The sequence below is a fragment of the Cynocephalus volans genome, chromosome 11 (genome assembly GCF_027409185.1).
Source record: "Cynocephalus volans isolate mCynVol1 chromosome 11, mCynVol1.pri, whole genome shotgun sequence".
Taxonomy (NCBI): Eukaryota; Metazoa; Chordata; class Mammalia; order Dermoptera; family Cynocephalidae; genus Cynocephalus; species Cynocephalus volans.
Window position 1 is genome coordinate 58934675 of NC_084470.1, and position 15057 is coordinate 58949731.

General features: G+C 58.2%; 3 protein-coding genes across 3 annotated transcripts in view; all 3 read right to left on the minus strand.

Annotated features, from left to right (window-relative positions):
* Positions 1-343, minus strand: part of PFKFB4 (6-phosphofructo-2-kinase/fructose-2,6-biphosphatase 4) — a 39230-nt gene extending 38887 nt beyond the window's left edge. The window contains exon 1 of the mRNA XM_063113617.1: positions 280-343. Coding sequence (XP_062969687.1) covers positions 280-343 — 64 coding nt within the window. The remainder of the gene's footprint in view (positions 1-279) is intronic.
* Positions 344-1911: 1568 nt separating this feature from the next.
* On the minus strand, positions 1912-2253 carry UCN2 (urocortin 2). The gene has a single exon (XM_063113642.1). The coding sequence runs from the start codon at positions 2251-2253 to the stop codon at positions 1912-1914; it is 342 nt and encodes a 113-aa protein (XP_062969712.1).
* Positions 2254-3281: 1028 nt separating this feature from the next.
* Positions 3282-15057, minus strand: part of COL7A1 (collagen type VII alpha 1 chain) — a 31702-nt gene continuing 19926 nt past the window's right edge. Inside the window, exons 72-119 of the mRNA XM_063113550.1 lie at positions 15019-15054; positions 14772-14894; positions 14488-14688; positions 14355-14390; positions 14221-14274; positions 13970-14038; positions 13849-13893; positions 13663-13725; positions 13428-13472; positions 13056-13091; positions 12893-12928; positions 12699-12743; positions 12489-12521; positions 12343-12405; positions 12184-12219; positions 12023-12103; positions 11832-11900; positions 11654-11689; positions 11535-11576; positions 11326-11370; positions 11192-11236; positions 10454-10489; positions 10311-10370; positions 10067-10174; positions 9847-9918; positions 9653-9688; positions 9467-9526; positions 9299-9343; positions 9058-9093; positions 8912-8947; positions 8778-8834; positions 8578-8649; positions 7981-8052; positions 7712-7747; positions 7293-7373; positions 7040-7093; positions 6913-6966; positions 6776-6838; positions 6346-6408; positions 6126-6242; positions 5864-5941; positions 5713-5766; positions 5485-5533; positions 4839-4871; positions 4612-4698; positions 4312-4404; positions 3981-4178; positions 3282-3629 (exon numbers count right to left, since the gene is read on the minus strand). Coding sequence (XP_062969620.1) covers positions 3613-3629; positions 3981-4178; positions 4312-4404; positions 4612-4698; positions 4839-4871; positions 5485-5533; positions 5713-5766; positions 5864-5941; positions 6126-6242; positions 6346-6408; positions 6776-6838; positions 6913-6966; positions 7040-7093; positions 7293-7373; positions 7712-7747; positions 7981-8052; positions 8578-8649; positions 8778-8834; positions 8912-8947; positions 9058-9093; positions 9299-9343; positions 9467-9526; positions 9653-9688; positions 9847-9918; positions 10067-10174; positions 10311-10370; positions 10454-10489; positions 11192-11236; positions 11326-11370; positions 11535-11576; positions 11654-11689; positions 11832-11900; positions 12023-12103; positions 12184-12219; positions 12343-12405; positions 12489-12521; positions 12699-12743; positions 12893-12928; positions 13056-13091; positions 13428-13472; positions 13663-13725; positions 13849-13893; positions 13970-14038; positions 14221-14274; positions 14355-14390; positions 14488-14688; positions 14772-14894; positions 15019-15054 — 3006 coding nt within the window. The 3' untranslated portion in view covers positions 3282-3612. The remainder of the gene's footprint in view (positions 3630-3980; positions 4179-4311; positions 4405-4611; positions 4699-4838; positions 4872-5484; positions 5534-5712; positions 5767-5863; positions 5942-6125; positions 6243-6345; positions 6409-6775; positions 6839-6912; positions 6967-7039; positions 7094-7292; positions 7374-7711; positions 7748-7980; positions 8053-8577; positions 8650-8777; positions 8835-8911; positions 8948-9057; positions 9094-9298; positions 9344-9466; positions 9527-9652; positions 9689-9846; positions 9919-10066; positions 10175-10310; positions 10371-10453; positions 10490-11191; positions 11237-11325; positions 11371-11534; positions 11577-11653; positions 11690-11831; positions 11901-12022; positions 12104-12183; positions 12220-12342; positions 12406-12488; positions 12522-12698; positions 12744-12892; positions 12929-13055; positions 13092-13427; positions 13473-13662; positions 13726-13848; positions 13894-13969; positions 14039-14220; positions 14275-14354; positions 14391-14487; positions 14689-14771; positions 14895-15018; positions 15055-15057) is intronic.

Genomic DNA, 15057 nt, shown 5'->3' on the forward strand with positions numbered 1-15057 from the left:
CAAAGGGCAGAGAGGGAGGGCCTTAGGCAGCTCCAGCTGGCTGTTCCTCTCCCTGGGCTGGAGGAAGACACTATTTATAGATCCACCTTGGCCCGGCCCCCTCTCCCCTGCAAGGCATCAGTGTGCCCCCTCCTGCGAGCCACTGACAGACTGATGCCCCTCAGAGCACCCCTATAACCAGAGAGACCCCCACACTCTCACACCCCCTCCAGCAGCACCCCTACTGCACACTGGTCTTTTCCCAGACCCTCCACCCTCCCCACGCTGCCCAGTGCCTACCCTGCCTGCTGCTCGCCTGCCCTGGGTCCGTCAGGGAGCTGTCTCCTAAAGTGCCTCTGTCCATCCTGCAACCGAACTGGCCAGAGCCACCGCCCCCTGCAGCTCCCCAGTGGTGTAACCCCGCCCTTGCCAGTTCTGAGAGAGAGCAGCGCTTGCCCTACAGCCCCGCCTCTCCAGCCCGCCCTAGGCCCGCCCCCCAGGGCTGCTTACAATTGTGAGGTCACCGGCAGTGCCCCCACCCCCTGCAGGCAGCCACTCTCTCTCCAGCAAGCTGCCCACACTGCTAGTGTCTGCCCTATCTCCAGCTGAAGTGGTCTACACTGCCCAGAGTGCCTGCTCCATCGCAGGCAAGCCTGTCCAAGCTGCCCAGAATGTCAGTCCCATCTCCAGCCCAGCAATGGAGTTGGGGTGTGAAATAAGGTAAAACCTACTCCTTCCAAACCAAGGGACCAGATCAGTTAAAAGGTGGGTGGTGGGGGGTGGAGGGTGGATGGAAGGGCAGAGAAGCCAGGTATGACTCAGCCCTCATGTGTCAGGGCCTGGGTGCATGTGACTATATGATTCTCGTCCCTCCCATTCTTTAATCACTTTACATTTATTGAGCACCTCCTGCATGCCAGAAACTTCTTGTATACTATGTCATTCAATGCTCACAAGAAGTTTGGTGGCATCACTGCTTAACAGATGAGGAAACAGGCTCAGAAAGGTGAACAGCTTTGCTCAGGACAATTCAGTGAGGAAGGGGTAGAGTTGGGTTGGGGCCCCAGCAGACTGAGCCCCATCTCCCCTGAGCTATATGTGTCCAAGAGCTGAAGCTGGGCATGGAGGGGTGCGGGCAGGGCAGTGCCTGGCTGTGTTGTGCATGCTTCATGCAGGCTTGGGGGACAAGCACCCGCTCCTCCCGGCCCACTCACATGCCCTCGCCTTGCTCACACACACACTCAGCTGTCAGATACTTGTAACAGGCAGTGCACAGAGATTCAGCCACATACGTGCACACACACTCACAAGGAAAGGCGGCCACGGCCATAGACTTTCCATGTGCAGCCACCTGTGCCCGGACATGCCCATGATAGCTCCATCCATCCATCTGGCATAGGTGCTGCCTCATGAAGCACAAAACATGCACGCGACCCTCAGCCAGCACTTCCCTGTGTGGTGACCTATTGGGGGCAGGAGGGGGCTGGTTGCAGACCTGTGGGCCTTAGATGGACTGGTCTCAGATGCAGTGCTGGGCTCCTGTGTTGAGGTTACTGAAAGTAACATGATGGTGACCACATGTGGCAGTGTCCAGTTGCTCTGTGACTGTGGGGCACCCAGACATGGCAAAGCTCTTCTACTAAGTGACTTACATGATAGTGCCCAAGTTGTCAGACATATTATAAGTCTGTGGAGCACACAGGCATGGCAAGACTTCACATGGCAGTGACCTGACATAGCAGCATCCAGGCTGTCCAGACACACCGTGACTCTGTTGGTTACTCAGATGTGATATGACACCACATGGCAGTGGCCCCATATGGTGGTGTCCAGATGCACTCTGCCCAGATGTAGTACTGTCCAACTCTTCTGCTGCCATCCAGGTCTTCCTGTCCAGGGTGGCTCCATCATTGTGACCCCCTCCCCTCAGGCTCAGCGGCGGCCAACATGGGCCAGGATGCGGGCGTTGGCAGCGGCCCGCTCCCTGGCAGCCTTGGTCCGGGCCTGCTCCAGTAAGATCTGCAGGAGGCCGATGGGGACGTCCAGCGAGAGGGTGATGCGTGGGCCAAGGTGGGGGCCGGGGCTGGAGTAGCCCCAGGCAGTTGAGGGGCCTGTGGTGGTAGCTGAGGAGCTCTCCAAGGCCACAGGGCAGGGAGTGGTCTGGGGAGAGGTCTGAGGGAGGAGCCGGAAGGCTCGGACAGGGGTTGCCGGGACAACCAGGACCCTGCCCCACATCAGGACCATCAGCACCAGCAGAGCCCACCTGGTCATCATGTGGTCAGGCTGTGAGGAGAAAACAGGCTCAGAACAAGGGCTCTGGTCAACTACGGTTCATGGCCAAGAAATAGATGGCAAGAGCAGAGAGACAGAAGGAGAGACCAAGAGAGATTAGAGGGTCCAGGCTGGGATAGAGACAGAGACAGGTGAAGAAACAAGAAGAGAGCCAGAACGAGACAGGGTAAATCAAGACACGGCCAGACAGAGAAGAAGGCCAGTGAGCTACAAAGACTGAGGGAGAGAATGAGAAAGACAAAGGTAAAGAGACAAAGAAACCAAGTGACAGAGAGAGACAGAGAGAGATGAGAGACAGGTAGGAGGGGAGAAAGAGGGGAGAGGAAAAAGATGAACAGGGTGGAGGCAGAGCAAAACAGAGGGAGACTAGAAGAAAAAGAGACAGAAAGAGATAGACACTGTCCAGAGATAGGCAGCATGATGGAAACAAAGATTCAGAGACAGAAACATAGGACAAAGGAGAGGCTGAGGTGCTATGCAAGAGAGCTTGTAGCTGATCCAGGAAAGAAAAGAGCAGGAGTGGGGGGTTCCTGGAGGCAGAGAAGCAGCCAGAGACCCCAGAGGCCCCAGGTCCAGAAACCTCCACTAACTCAAACCCCAGGTCTGCTCAACTCCTAAGACCCTCCCATCCCACCCCGACTCCAGTCTTACCGCTACCAGCCTCCTCTGGGGGTAAGTTGGGGCTGCCGTGGCTGCCTGGGACTGGCAATGCTGTCCTGTGGTCTGACCCTCTACCCCACTTCAGGGCCCATTTATCTTCCTTAGTCCTCTGGGGTGGGAGCTGGGCATGTTTCCTGGCATGAGGCAGCCCCCACCTATGACTCATCCCCTCCTGGGGGGCAGTGAGGACACACGCTATCTACTCCTTTCTGGGGATTCGTTGGGGACTAAGGATCACAGGACAGTGACCAGGGCTGGGCAGAGGGACTCTGTACTCAGATGGGATAGTCCTGATCTCCCAGGGAAAACCTACCACCGACACCCCATACCCCCAAATAGTCACAACAGGAGCCTTTTAAAACAGCAGCTTTAATGCCCCTAGAATCAGCACCATGTCATCACAGGCTTGGGTCAAAGGGCGGGTCAGACGCCAGTCACATCCGCTCACTGCCCACAGCCACCCCCCATTGTGAGTCATCTGCCGGGCAGGCAGGAGCCACAATGGGGGTTTGTCCACAGGAGGGAAGACTAGACCCACGGGACCAAGTCACTGAAATAACGGACACGCACACACACACTCATGTGCACACAGGCCTCTAGCACCAAGGGGAGGGACGGCAGGGTTCTGGTGAGACCCCGACTCCTCCAGGGAACGCTGAACTTCAGCTCATCATATGGGCCTCAGCTCTGGGCAGCACCTGCGGTGGGGGGACAGGTTGGAAACTGGCATCAGCCCTCTGCCCTTCTTACCCAACATGTAAGCCACAGAGAGACACAGCAAAGGCACCCATGCAGAGTGAGCTGAGGCCACTGCAGGAAGCAGGTTCTGACCTCAGAGAGGGATCCATACTTAGGTCTTTAAAGGAGGGAACATGGAGGGGGATCACAGCTCCACAGCTGGGGTTTTGTACTTAGTTCTCTGGTCTGAGGGTCTTTCCCAGGCCCCCCAGCCTTTGATCTAGGACCCTGACCCAAGGACTCCTCACCCAGGACCCGATCTGGACAGGCTCAGTGCCCAGTCACTTGTGTGGGTAGGGAGTCGGCCATACCTGTTCCCTGGCTCTGGACCACCCGGGGTGGGCAGCGGCGTTCACAGGCCTCACGGGTCCCAAAACGGTTGGCGTTCCCTCCGCAGCCACCGTAGACAAAGGGATGACAGGCCTCCATGCTGCCTGGCACAACCCGATGGTACCAGCGCAGGGTATAAGCAGTACAGGAGCCCTCATCCAGTGGCAGGGAACAGGGGTCTGGGGCCAATGGTGGTCAGGTCAGCAGCAGTGGCAGGAATCAGAGAGGAACTAGGGGTCAGCGAGAGGTCAACAGGGATCAGCTCTGCCTGCCACTACCCAAATCGCTCTGGGCCCAGCGCCCCATTCTCACCACCACTATCCTGAGAAGCCTCAGGATCCTGGTACTCCTCCACGGAATACTCAGAGTATTCAGAGAACTCGTCGTCCTCAGGGGGCACCCGGCCTGCAGGCAGAGTGGGCAGTGCTGTGAGCGGGGTGGCTGCTGGCCCTGGCACGGGGCGGGCAGCACTGATCTCCCCATGTGTGCACCGAGTGTTCATACATGAGCCCTGCATGTGGACTTATATACGTGGCATGTGCCATGCATTCACGAGCACCCATGCATGTGTCCGTGCCTCACACACACGCCTCATGTGTCAGCTGTCCTCACCTTCTTCCTCTATGTGAGAGACCCGGAGCACAGGCACGGGGTGGAGCTGGGGGCCAGGGGTGTCTGCAGCATAACTAGGGAGGGGTCCTGGAGCAAAAAGCAGGGGGCACAGGGCCCTGGGGTCATCATGAGCAGCCACCCCAGCCAACCCCCTGCTGAGAGGACCCAGGTGATAGGAAGGGCAGGGCCCAGGGTAAAGAAAGTTCTGGGAACAGAAAACTACTCACGTGATCCAGATGCAATAAACTGGCCCTGGCAGGCTGGAGGGGGCATAGGGGCAGAGAGAGACAATGACAGACACAGCAAGACACAGACAGAGAAAGATGGGAACATGGAGAGAGAGAGACACACACAGTGGGGTAGAGATATACAGAGAAAACAGCAGGAGAGAGAAGGTGGGAGGTAGATAGAAGGAGAGAGAGAGGAAGAAAGGCAGAGGAGAATAAACAAAGGAGAGGACAGAAGTTGGGAACAGGCCAACAAAGGGCAAGAGACAGAGGGACAGACAGAGATAGACAGAAACAGGCAGACATGGAGATAGCAGGAAATCAGTTGCAGACACAGAGAGATGGCAAGAGACAGCACTTCATTCTGATGCCCCTCAGGGTCATCACAGCCCCCCCTGGGTCCCTGTCAGACCCCGTAGGACCAGCCCTGCTCCCACCTTCATCCCCTCCACACATGGCCACACTGGACATCCACTGGGGAAAGTGCTGTCAGCATGTCTGTCCTGCAGCATGTGTGTCCTGTGTATCCACCCATCTCCACCCATCTCCTTGACCGCTTGCCCCCATGAGTTCTGGGGAGCTGCCTAGAGGTGCTCGGGTAGAGGGGAGATGGGACCCAGGAGGTTCCAGGCTGGGCCCTACTCACCACAATGCTGACTCATCTCCTGACGCACAAAGCCCCGAATGTCATCCTCCTGGGAGCACAAGACCACAAGGACCATGAAGAACCCACAGAAAGGACAAAGAGTACATAATGCAGGGATCATGAAGGGATAGCATCGCGTCAGGGGCCCAGGGCCCAGGGGGTTAGGGTGTTGGGTGCAGGAGGCAAGGTCCCACCCCCCACCCCCCACCACCCCCAGCCCACACTCACTGTCAGGGCAGCTTCTCCCTTCTCACCACGGGGGCCAGGAGGCCCTGGCCGCCCCTACGTGCAACAGATGAGACACGGCTGTGACCTCTGGTCTCAGAGACTCCAGAGGTCACCCCAATCTCTTATCCCCAGCCCAGGAATCCCCACTTACTTGTTCTCCTCTCTCGCCGGGGGTCCCAGGGGCTCCAGGGGCACCCACCACTCTCTCTCCAGGGGGACCTCGCTCACCCTGTCAGAAACAAGAACCAAGTGAGCAGGATCAGAGGCAATGGGGGTCACAAGTCAGGCAAGTTGTGACCACAGCTTCAGAGGTTGGGCAGGGAGATTGGGGGATGGGTTGCAGGGTCAGAAGTAAGCAAAGTTGGAAGAGTAGGGAGGTTCAGGGGTCAGGAGTCAGAGTTGGGGCTCCTTACCTTCTGGCCCTGAAGTCCTTCAGGGCCTTTGGGGCCAACACTCCCAGGTGGCCCTGGAGGACCACTTGAGCCATCATTGCCCCTGGGACCTGGGAAGCCCCCAATTCCTGGGGGCCCCTGGAGAGAGATAGGACAGGGTCAGTGATCAGATCCCCCAAAGATGGCTCCACTCCCAAAGAGCATACTCTCCTTAATTCACCATAACTTTGACTCAACTTACCCGCTCCCCTTTCTCGCCCTGGTCACCCTTGGGTCCTGGCTGCCCATCAAAGCCTCGGTCACCCTAGGAATAGAAGAAGTATGAGAGATCCTCTGCCCTGACCTCCCTCAGCTCCTGAACACCCCTGAACTCCCACAAGCCCCCGCCCCAATGCCCACAAACTTCCATGACCCAAGCACCTGTGATCCTACCAGCCATGATCCCCATGACACCAACCCCACTGTAACCCCACTGCCCTACCTCCCATCCTTTCATCCTAACTCTCCCCTGTGACCCCAACCCACCCTGACACTTCAATACCAGCCTCATTCCATCCCCCAATGTCCCAACATTCCACACCTTCCTTGACTCTAAACCAACACGACCCTACCCTGATGTTCCCTGCCCCATCCTGACCCCCGATCATGCCCATTGTCAAGAGAACCTGTACCTTGGGACCAATCAGGCCCTCCTTGCCAGGGGCCCCCGACTGGCCCGGCACACCAGGCTCCCCCTGGAGAAAAGAAGACATAAGCTTGGCCCTGGCCCACCCGTCCCCTCCTCATTCTGGGTGTGCCCCATACTCGCCATCTCTCCTTTGCGTCCAGCCAGCCCAGGGCGGCCGGGGAGACCAGCTTCTCCCTGCAGACATCAGGTAGAGGGGTCAGCCTTAGGCCCCTGGCCTGTAGTCCCCACACCCCCATCACCTCTGTACCTTGTCTCCCTTCTCTCCATCAAGGCCACAGGCTCCCTTCATCCCCCGTTCTCCCTGGGGGAGAAAAGCAGGTGAAAAAGCAACTTCCAGACACCTGACCCCTTGACCCAGAAACCAACTCTGCAAACTGGCCTCAGACACTCCAACTTCCGACTTCACATTCAGTCCTGGATACCCCAACGTCTGACCCCATGCTCCTCACCATCCAACATCAGGCCTTCCTGACTGGAAAAAAAATCCATCTACTTCCTACCTTGAGGCCCCGGGGGCCCATGAAGCCAGCATCTCCTTTGTCTCCTCGGATACCAGGGGCTCCATCCTTTCCTGGGGATCCCTAGGGGGCAGTGGGGTCAATGTGAGGTCAGGGGAGGTCAGTGAGGGATCAAAGGGCATCACCCTGAATAGTAGGCAGGGAACACCATGAGGTGAGAGGCACCACTGCAGGCCAGAGCACTGGAAGGGCAGAGTTTGCCATGGGGCGAGAGTCACCATGGGCCATCATAGGGGGTTACCATCACAGAGAGTTACTGTGGAGGTGGGAGCCTCTGGGCAACATGAGGACACCATGAGAGCACTCGTCACTATAAGTTGAAGCTACACATGGGCAGGACCATCACGGGGATGGGGGTTCTGGGGGTTTGGGGGGTTCCTGTGGGAACACAGGCATCTTACCGGGTCACCAGGTATCCCTGCAGCACCAGGCTCACCCTGTGGGAAACACAGGTTTGGGGGGAGCATTCAATGTGATTGTCCCCTATGCTGGCCTACCTGCTGCATGTGCAGCCACTCAGACATGCAGAGCCCAGGCTCACACAGATCCCATGTGAACACACATATAGCCAACAGTGAGGGAGCCAGAAACCCCCCAACACTCAGGGACACCTGGAGAAAGTTGTGTGTGATGCGAGAGGCTCTGGACCTGTGCCCATAGCAGGGCTTGCCTTGGGTCCCGTGAGTCCACGTGTTCCCGGATACCCGACCGAGCCCTTGTCACCAGGCTCTCCCTTGGTGCCCTGTGGAAGTGACCAGGAGAGGAACACAATCAGGACCAGAGCAGGCTGAGGCTTGGAGTATGACTGGAACCCACCAGCTGGGCAGAGCTCCTCAGTGTCATTCCCACAGACCGTCCCAGTGGCCCATCTCTTCTGTCCCACGCCATAACGGAGAGCTGGGGCTATGGCCCAGGAGTGGCTCATTTCTCACCTCAGGACACCCAGACTCTTGCCCCTCCCTTATACCACTGGGCCCCTAATCCCATCTGGGGCACCCCTAACACCCAAGGAACCCCTTCCTGTCGCCATGGGGCCCCTCATAGAGCTGAAGTCCACAGAGCTCCCCTCCTGACCTCACATAGAGGCCCTTCAGCCTTCCCTAGAGCTCCTATCCTCTCAGCCATGCTACAGTCTTTACAAACTACAGAACCCCCCTAACCTCCAGAAAGTCCCCCTCCTGTTCTCCTCTCCGGCCCTCGCAGATCCTCTACGGAACCCCCACGGTCCACTGGACCCACATAGAGTATGCCACCCTCTTCCCTGTACCTTGTCGCCAGGGTTTCCAATGTCTCCCCGAGGTCCTTTGTCACCATCTATGCCCCGAGGCCCTCGTTCACCCTGGGTCAGGGGTTGGAGGTCCATCACCCTCTGGGAGTTTGAGCTCTCAGATCCCCTAGGCCAGCCCCACAGGAACCCTTCCCACACCCAAGGGAGACCCAGTCTGCCTAGGAACCACACCCACTCACCATGTCTCCCTTGGCACCCTGTGGCCCTGGAGGCCCCACAATTATGGCTGAGTCACCCTGAGGGGGCAGGGAGCAGTCAGAAGAGTGGAGCACCCTAGTCCCCTACCCCTGCCCTCCCCCAATCCCACACTCACCTTATCACCCTTTAGCCCTGCAGTTCCAACGTCACCCTATTGGGCGGGAGAGTATGAGTCCACCCAAACTGGGGAGCCCCCAGTCCTGAATTACAGATCCATCTCCACCCCCACTCACCCCAGTGACCTTTTCTCCACATTCTTACCTTTTCCCCACGCTCTCCCCGGCTGCCCGGGGGCCCCTGTGGGAGAAAAGATAACAGAGCTAAAGCAACGTGGGGGCAGTGAGGGACCAAGGGGGAGCCGGGGGAGTAGGGAACCAGAGAGGACCAGAAAAAGGGGTCAAGAGAGTAGACAAGGAGGACCAGAGGGCTGGGGAGGACTACGGTGTCCCAAAGGCACAGAGGACAAAAGTCACACCACTGGTGCTTCTCCAAGTGGACCCACCATAAGTCCTCGGGGTCCCTCCTGGCCCGGGCGGCCATCTTCACCCTGGATGGTGACATTAGGTTAATTGACTCAGAGTTTGGAAATCAGAGGCAAGAGCTGTGATGAGGGGAGCCCTGATGTGGCTCCCTAGCAGTGGGCGCTGGCCATGGAGCAGGACATACGTACCCGGACACCTGGCTCCCCACGCTCGCCTCGGGGCCCGGGCAGCCCCACTCCAGGGTCTCCCTGGACATCAAGAGGACACCAGGGATAAATGAGGGGAATCAGTGGGAGACAGAGGGTCATGGGAGGTCAGTGGAGGTTGGAAGGGATGACAGGCACAGGAGAGAGCCAGCAGCATGTCCTATTTACCTTGTCTCCCTTGAGTCCAGAGGCCCCAGGTGCTCCCTGTAGGTAAGAGTGAGGTGAGAGTCCTGTGGCTCTCAAAGCCCCCCACACACACCCAGCCCCCCAGTGTGGTATCATCCCCATCATTAGTCCTCAACGTGGACAGACGCCAACACAAAGGGAATCAAACACACAGGAAACTGGGTACTTCTACTTACCACTGACCCTGGTGGTCCAGGTGGCCCCAAGGGGCCTGGGGCTCCTTCTCTCCCTGGAGGGCCTGCCAGACCCTACCAGAAAAATAGGGCAAGGGAGGCAGAGAGTGACTTGGGATCCATCTTCCCCCTTTGCCCCCCAAGACTGGGAGCCCCCAAGGCAGAGCCCGGGTGCCCTTCCTCCTCACCCACCACTGGATTCAGAGGTCTTGAAGCCCCTCACCCGCTCTCCGCTGGGACCCGGCTGACCCATCTCTCCTCGAGGGCCTGTCTGACCAGGGAACCCAACAGTACCAGGCACACCGGGGAGGCCGGAGGGGCCCAGGTCTCCCTGAAATAGAGAGCAAATGGAGGAGTGGTCACTGAGGGACCCCTTCTTAGGACTAGCCCCAGATTCCCTCTTCCTCCCACCTCCACCGGCCACCCTGCCTGCTGCCCCCACCACTAGTGATGCAGCATTGGCTTACCTTCATGCCTACAGGGCCAGCTGGCCCAGGGGGACCCTGGACCCCGACTCCTGGGTCACCCTTTGAGAGAAAGAAGGGTCAGATCAGGCTCAGGGAGTCTCAGGACCATGACCCCCAGCAGGGACTCTTCCAGGTACATGTACCTTTTGACCTTTGAGTCCTGGAGCCCCTTTCTGACCCTAAAAAAAACAAACAGCATCTGAGAGGGTAGAAACATGAACATAAAGCTTAGATATGGTCCAAAAATATTCCCTGGGGAGCTTAGCTGTGGTCACAAACACATGGGAACTCAGACGTGTGACCAAGGATTGGCTCTGAGAGCTCAGACGTGACTACGGACTTGTGAGGGCACAAACAGAGGGAAGCCCAGATGTGACCACAGATAGGTGGAGTTCAGGCATGACCACAGGTACATGGAGCTCACACATGAGCGCAGACATTCAAGACCACAGATGTGAGCATGGATACATGGGAGCTCTCACAGGAATGCTGATATGTCCGCCCGCTGTCAGGGAGCTTAGATGTGCCCACAGACATGAACTCAGACAGACGGGGGCGCAGATTATAAACACATAACCAAGGAGAGGACCACTAGAACTCAAATGCGTCCTGAGACCTGGGAGGTCAGACAGGGCACACACACGTGCTCAGACATAGTGAAGAACAGATAACCAAGGACAGGCACACAGAAACTAAAATGGCACCCACAAACCCTTGGAAACCAAGAGCATATGCCCCCCATGTGCTCCAAGGAGCAGGCTCCTGAATGCTGGAACATGCAGCCAGATTCAGTGATTCAGACGTGCACAGGCCCAAGAATGGTCCCTATGTCCACAATCACACACCAGCCTGGCTTGAACTTGCCCAGACCCCAGACTCACATCTTCCCCAGGGTCTCCAGGCTCCCCTGCACGGCCCGCTTCACCCTACACAGAAGAGGTGGTGATGGGGTCTGGCCACCTGGCCTTTCCTCTCTCTGCCCAATGCTCAGGCCCAGGGGCCAGGCCCACCTCACCTTCTCGCCCCGTGGCCCTGGCAGTCCTCGGTCACCTTTGGCTCCCTGGAGAGACAAAGGTCAGGAGGCAACACAGGCATCAGTCACAGACAGATGAGACTCAAGGAAGGAGTCATGAGGCCAGGAGTCAAATGTGGGGCATATTATAAAAGTTGAGGGTCAAGAGAGTACACAAATTATGGGTCACCTGTCAGAAATTCCACACTCACCGGCTCACCCACCAGGTCTCCAGCAAGGCCTCCAGGGGCTCCCTGATGAGGGAGAGGTGTCAGTGGAATTCCTTGGCCCCCACCATTTGGCCTCTCTCCCAGGCCTCCCACACACTCACCTTCTCTCCCTTTGCTCCAGGGGGCCCAACCATAGCCTGTGGGGAAAGCCAAGTGAGTGGTCTGGCCTCCTCCTCCTCCCTGCCCCCACCCTGCCATCCCAATGGGATTGGGAAAGTAAGGCATGGGGATGAGGCAGAGGAGTTAGTGCAGGGGGTGGAGGTCAGGGTCAAATATCACCTGTCCAGGGGCCCCCATGGGTCCAGGTTCTCCTTTGGGTCCAGCAGGGCCAGGCAGACCTGGTGACCCCTATGGCAGAGAAGCGTGAGGAATTCAGTGCCTCTCCACCCCCGGCCACTGCTGCCCCACTCCTCATAGTCCAGGCACACACTGGGCACAGAGCCCCCAGCAAGCCCCCCCAGAATACATACTGGCACACCAGGGCCTCCTCTTTCTCCATCTTTTCCATTGGCACCATCACGACCTGGGGCTCCTGGCTTTCCTGTCTCCCCCTGAGAGGGAGAAGCTCTGTCAGGGACCTACTTGCTGAGCCCTGACCCCGGGAGCCCAACCCCTGACCCCTAGGACTCACCACTTGTCCGGGCAAACCTGGTGACCCCTGCGGACCCTGATGGGGAATAAATCAGATGTGAGGGTGACATGGGGCAATGGACAAAGGAGGACATGGAAGAACATGAGACCTAAGGACAGGAAAAAGGTGTCCCTGCAGAGGCCACAGGGACTCACTCACCACAAGGCCTGAAGGGCCAGGGGGCCCAGGAAGTCCCACAGCTCCAGTAGGTCCAGGTAGACCCTGGAGAAAGAAAAAGTTCGAGGCAGTGCCAACCCCACCTGGTTGTCTCCTGATGCCCCTAATCCATGAGCTGAGCCACTCACCCGTCCTGGGGGTCCTGTCTCTCCAGGCTCTCCCTACAAAGGACCCATAGAACACATGAGCAGAGCCTACATAGACGGGGTTCCTGGGGCTCAGCCTCACTGCAGGGAATGACATCCCAAGAAGTTGGCAGACGCTGCCCTGGGTGTGGACATGGCTCAAAAGAGCCTCCTCCTCCTCCCATCCAGGTACCCCCACACGCATATACTCACCTTCAGGCCAGAAGGTCCCTGGGGTCCCGCAGGGCCAGCGAGACCCTAAAGTGTCAAGGGCAGGGGACAGAGGTCAGCATTATCTGCCTGGGCTCAGGGATTAACACAGGACAAAGCCTGGTTCATCAGGTGTGACCGACGCCCATCCCATTCCTCCTGGACCCCAACCAGGTAGTGCTCCCCTCGTCACTCACCGGGGCACCGGGCGGTCCAGGGTCTCCATGGCCACCCTGTTGGAGAGAAAAAGTCTGATGAGGGGAAGCCAGCCCTACGCCACCAGAAAAACTGAGGCAGGACTACTCATTGGGGTTGGGCACAGGATGGGGACTGGAGAGGTGAGGATTCTCAAGTACTCACTGCTGGGCCAGGCACCCCCCTCGGACCCTGCAGACCCTGCACAGAGAAGAAGATGATCAGCCTCAATGTGGGCCTCATTTGGGCCTGTTCCCACCCTCTGAACGTCTTTGCCTTGGGGGACCACTTCCACGCCCCAGCCCTCCCAGGCACAGATCACCATGTATCCATGGGCTACCCCTCAGGGATAGTACACACAGGCCTGCACATACACATACACACAGACATGCACACAGCAAGCCTTTCACAGACATTGTGCCCCTGAATCCACACCTGGGCATGAAGGCACAACCCCCACAAGTAATACACACACATACAGCAACCAGACAGCAGAGGTTCCAGAGCCTAGGCCAGGCCAGTCCCACCACCACTCACCGGCTTCCCTTCAGGCCCAGCCACACCACGCTCTCCTGGTAGACCCTGGAGAGAACAAATTTAAGGCCACATGCCCTTGTCCCCTGATCCCAGCTTTCCCTCACCCACCATCCCCTAGACAGCAGAGGCACGACCCAGACAGGCCCAGGCAGTGCAGACTCTAGCCCTGCACTTCAGACAACACATGCAAAAGCTCTGTTCTTGCACATGTGTGGCCCTTGGGGCAAGGACTCACCGGGTTGCCATCGGGACCCTTCTGTCCAGGTTCTCCCCTGTCTCCCTTGATCCCTGGCACACCCTGCAAGCAGAGTGTTCTTCCCTGAGCCCCCAATCCCTGTCATGTGCCCACGTACATATGCATGCCACTTCGGTATGCCCCCATAGAGGAGGGGGAAATATATGAGGGGGCAGGAGGCCTCACCCTGTCTCCTTTGGAGCCTCGTTCGCCATCACTGCCTGGCTCCCCCTGTGGGAATGAGATGTTAAGGCAGGCCCTGGTGCCATGACAGGGGGTGGCCCCCAGGCTGATCCCACAAACCGACCTTAACGCCCTTGAGTCCTGGGGGTCCTTGTTCTCCAGAGAGTCCAGGACCTGGCTCATCCACAGCCACCTACCATCACAAGGTCACAGGGGAGAAATATGGCTGTCACAGAGGCATGGAGCAGTCATCACAGATCACAGGATCACAGAGGGTTATTGGGTCAGAGATACCACATGGAATTTGTGGGGCCCAAGCTAAGGGTGGCATCTTGATTACCAGTCACAGGCCTAGGGCAGGTCTGGGGTGATCACCTTGGGGCCAGGGGGTCCGGGGGGTCCAGGAAGGCCAGGAGGGCCATCTCTGCCCTGCAGAAAGAAAAAAATGGGGTGGCTGCCCCAGAATAGACTCAGGCAGCCCCTGCCCCATGGAGCCCATCCCAGATCACCTGTTCTCCCCGTTCTCCTTTCTCTCCCCGTTCTCCCTGAAATGCAAATAGTAGTGTGAGGACTATGTCCACAGGGAGTCCAACCCCTCCTGATCCCTCTTCCCTGGCTCTCCCAGCCAGCGCCCAGGCTCACCCTCTCTCCTGGTCTTCCTGCCTCCCCCACACTCCCAGCCTGGCCTGGGAGCCCAGGAATACCAGGCTTTCCAGGCTCCCCAGCAAGGCCAGGAGGTCCAGGGGAGCCCCTGTCCCCAAGGGCCAGGCCAGGGGGCCCCTGAGGGCCAGGGTCTCCACGATCTCCCTTCAGCCCTCGTTCTCCAGGAAAGCCGATGGGGCCCTGGAGGAGCAGAAGAGTGAATGATGATGGCTGTACTACCACACCCTCCATGGGCCACATATCACTGAGAAGCCACCACTCACCTCCTTGCCTGGGGGGCCTCGCTCACCCTGGTCCCCCTTGGGGCCACGACGCCGTTCAGGCACAGGCAGGAAACTGCCAGAGCTCTCATCCCAGGTCTCCACAATCTCACGCAGAGCAGACGTCTGAGGGACAGCAAGGGGTCAGAGGAGCAGGGACCATACTGCCACCAATCCTCTGGCCCCTGTGGGCACTACTTGTCCCATGGGGCCCCCACTGGCCACTACCCCCAGCCTCTAAACAACCTACCTTGATGCCAACAGATTCCAGCAACCGCTCCACATTCTG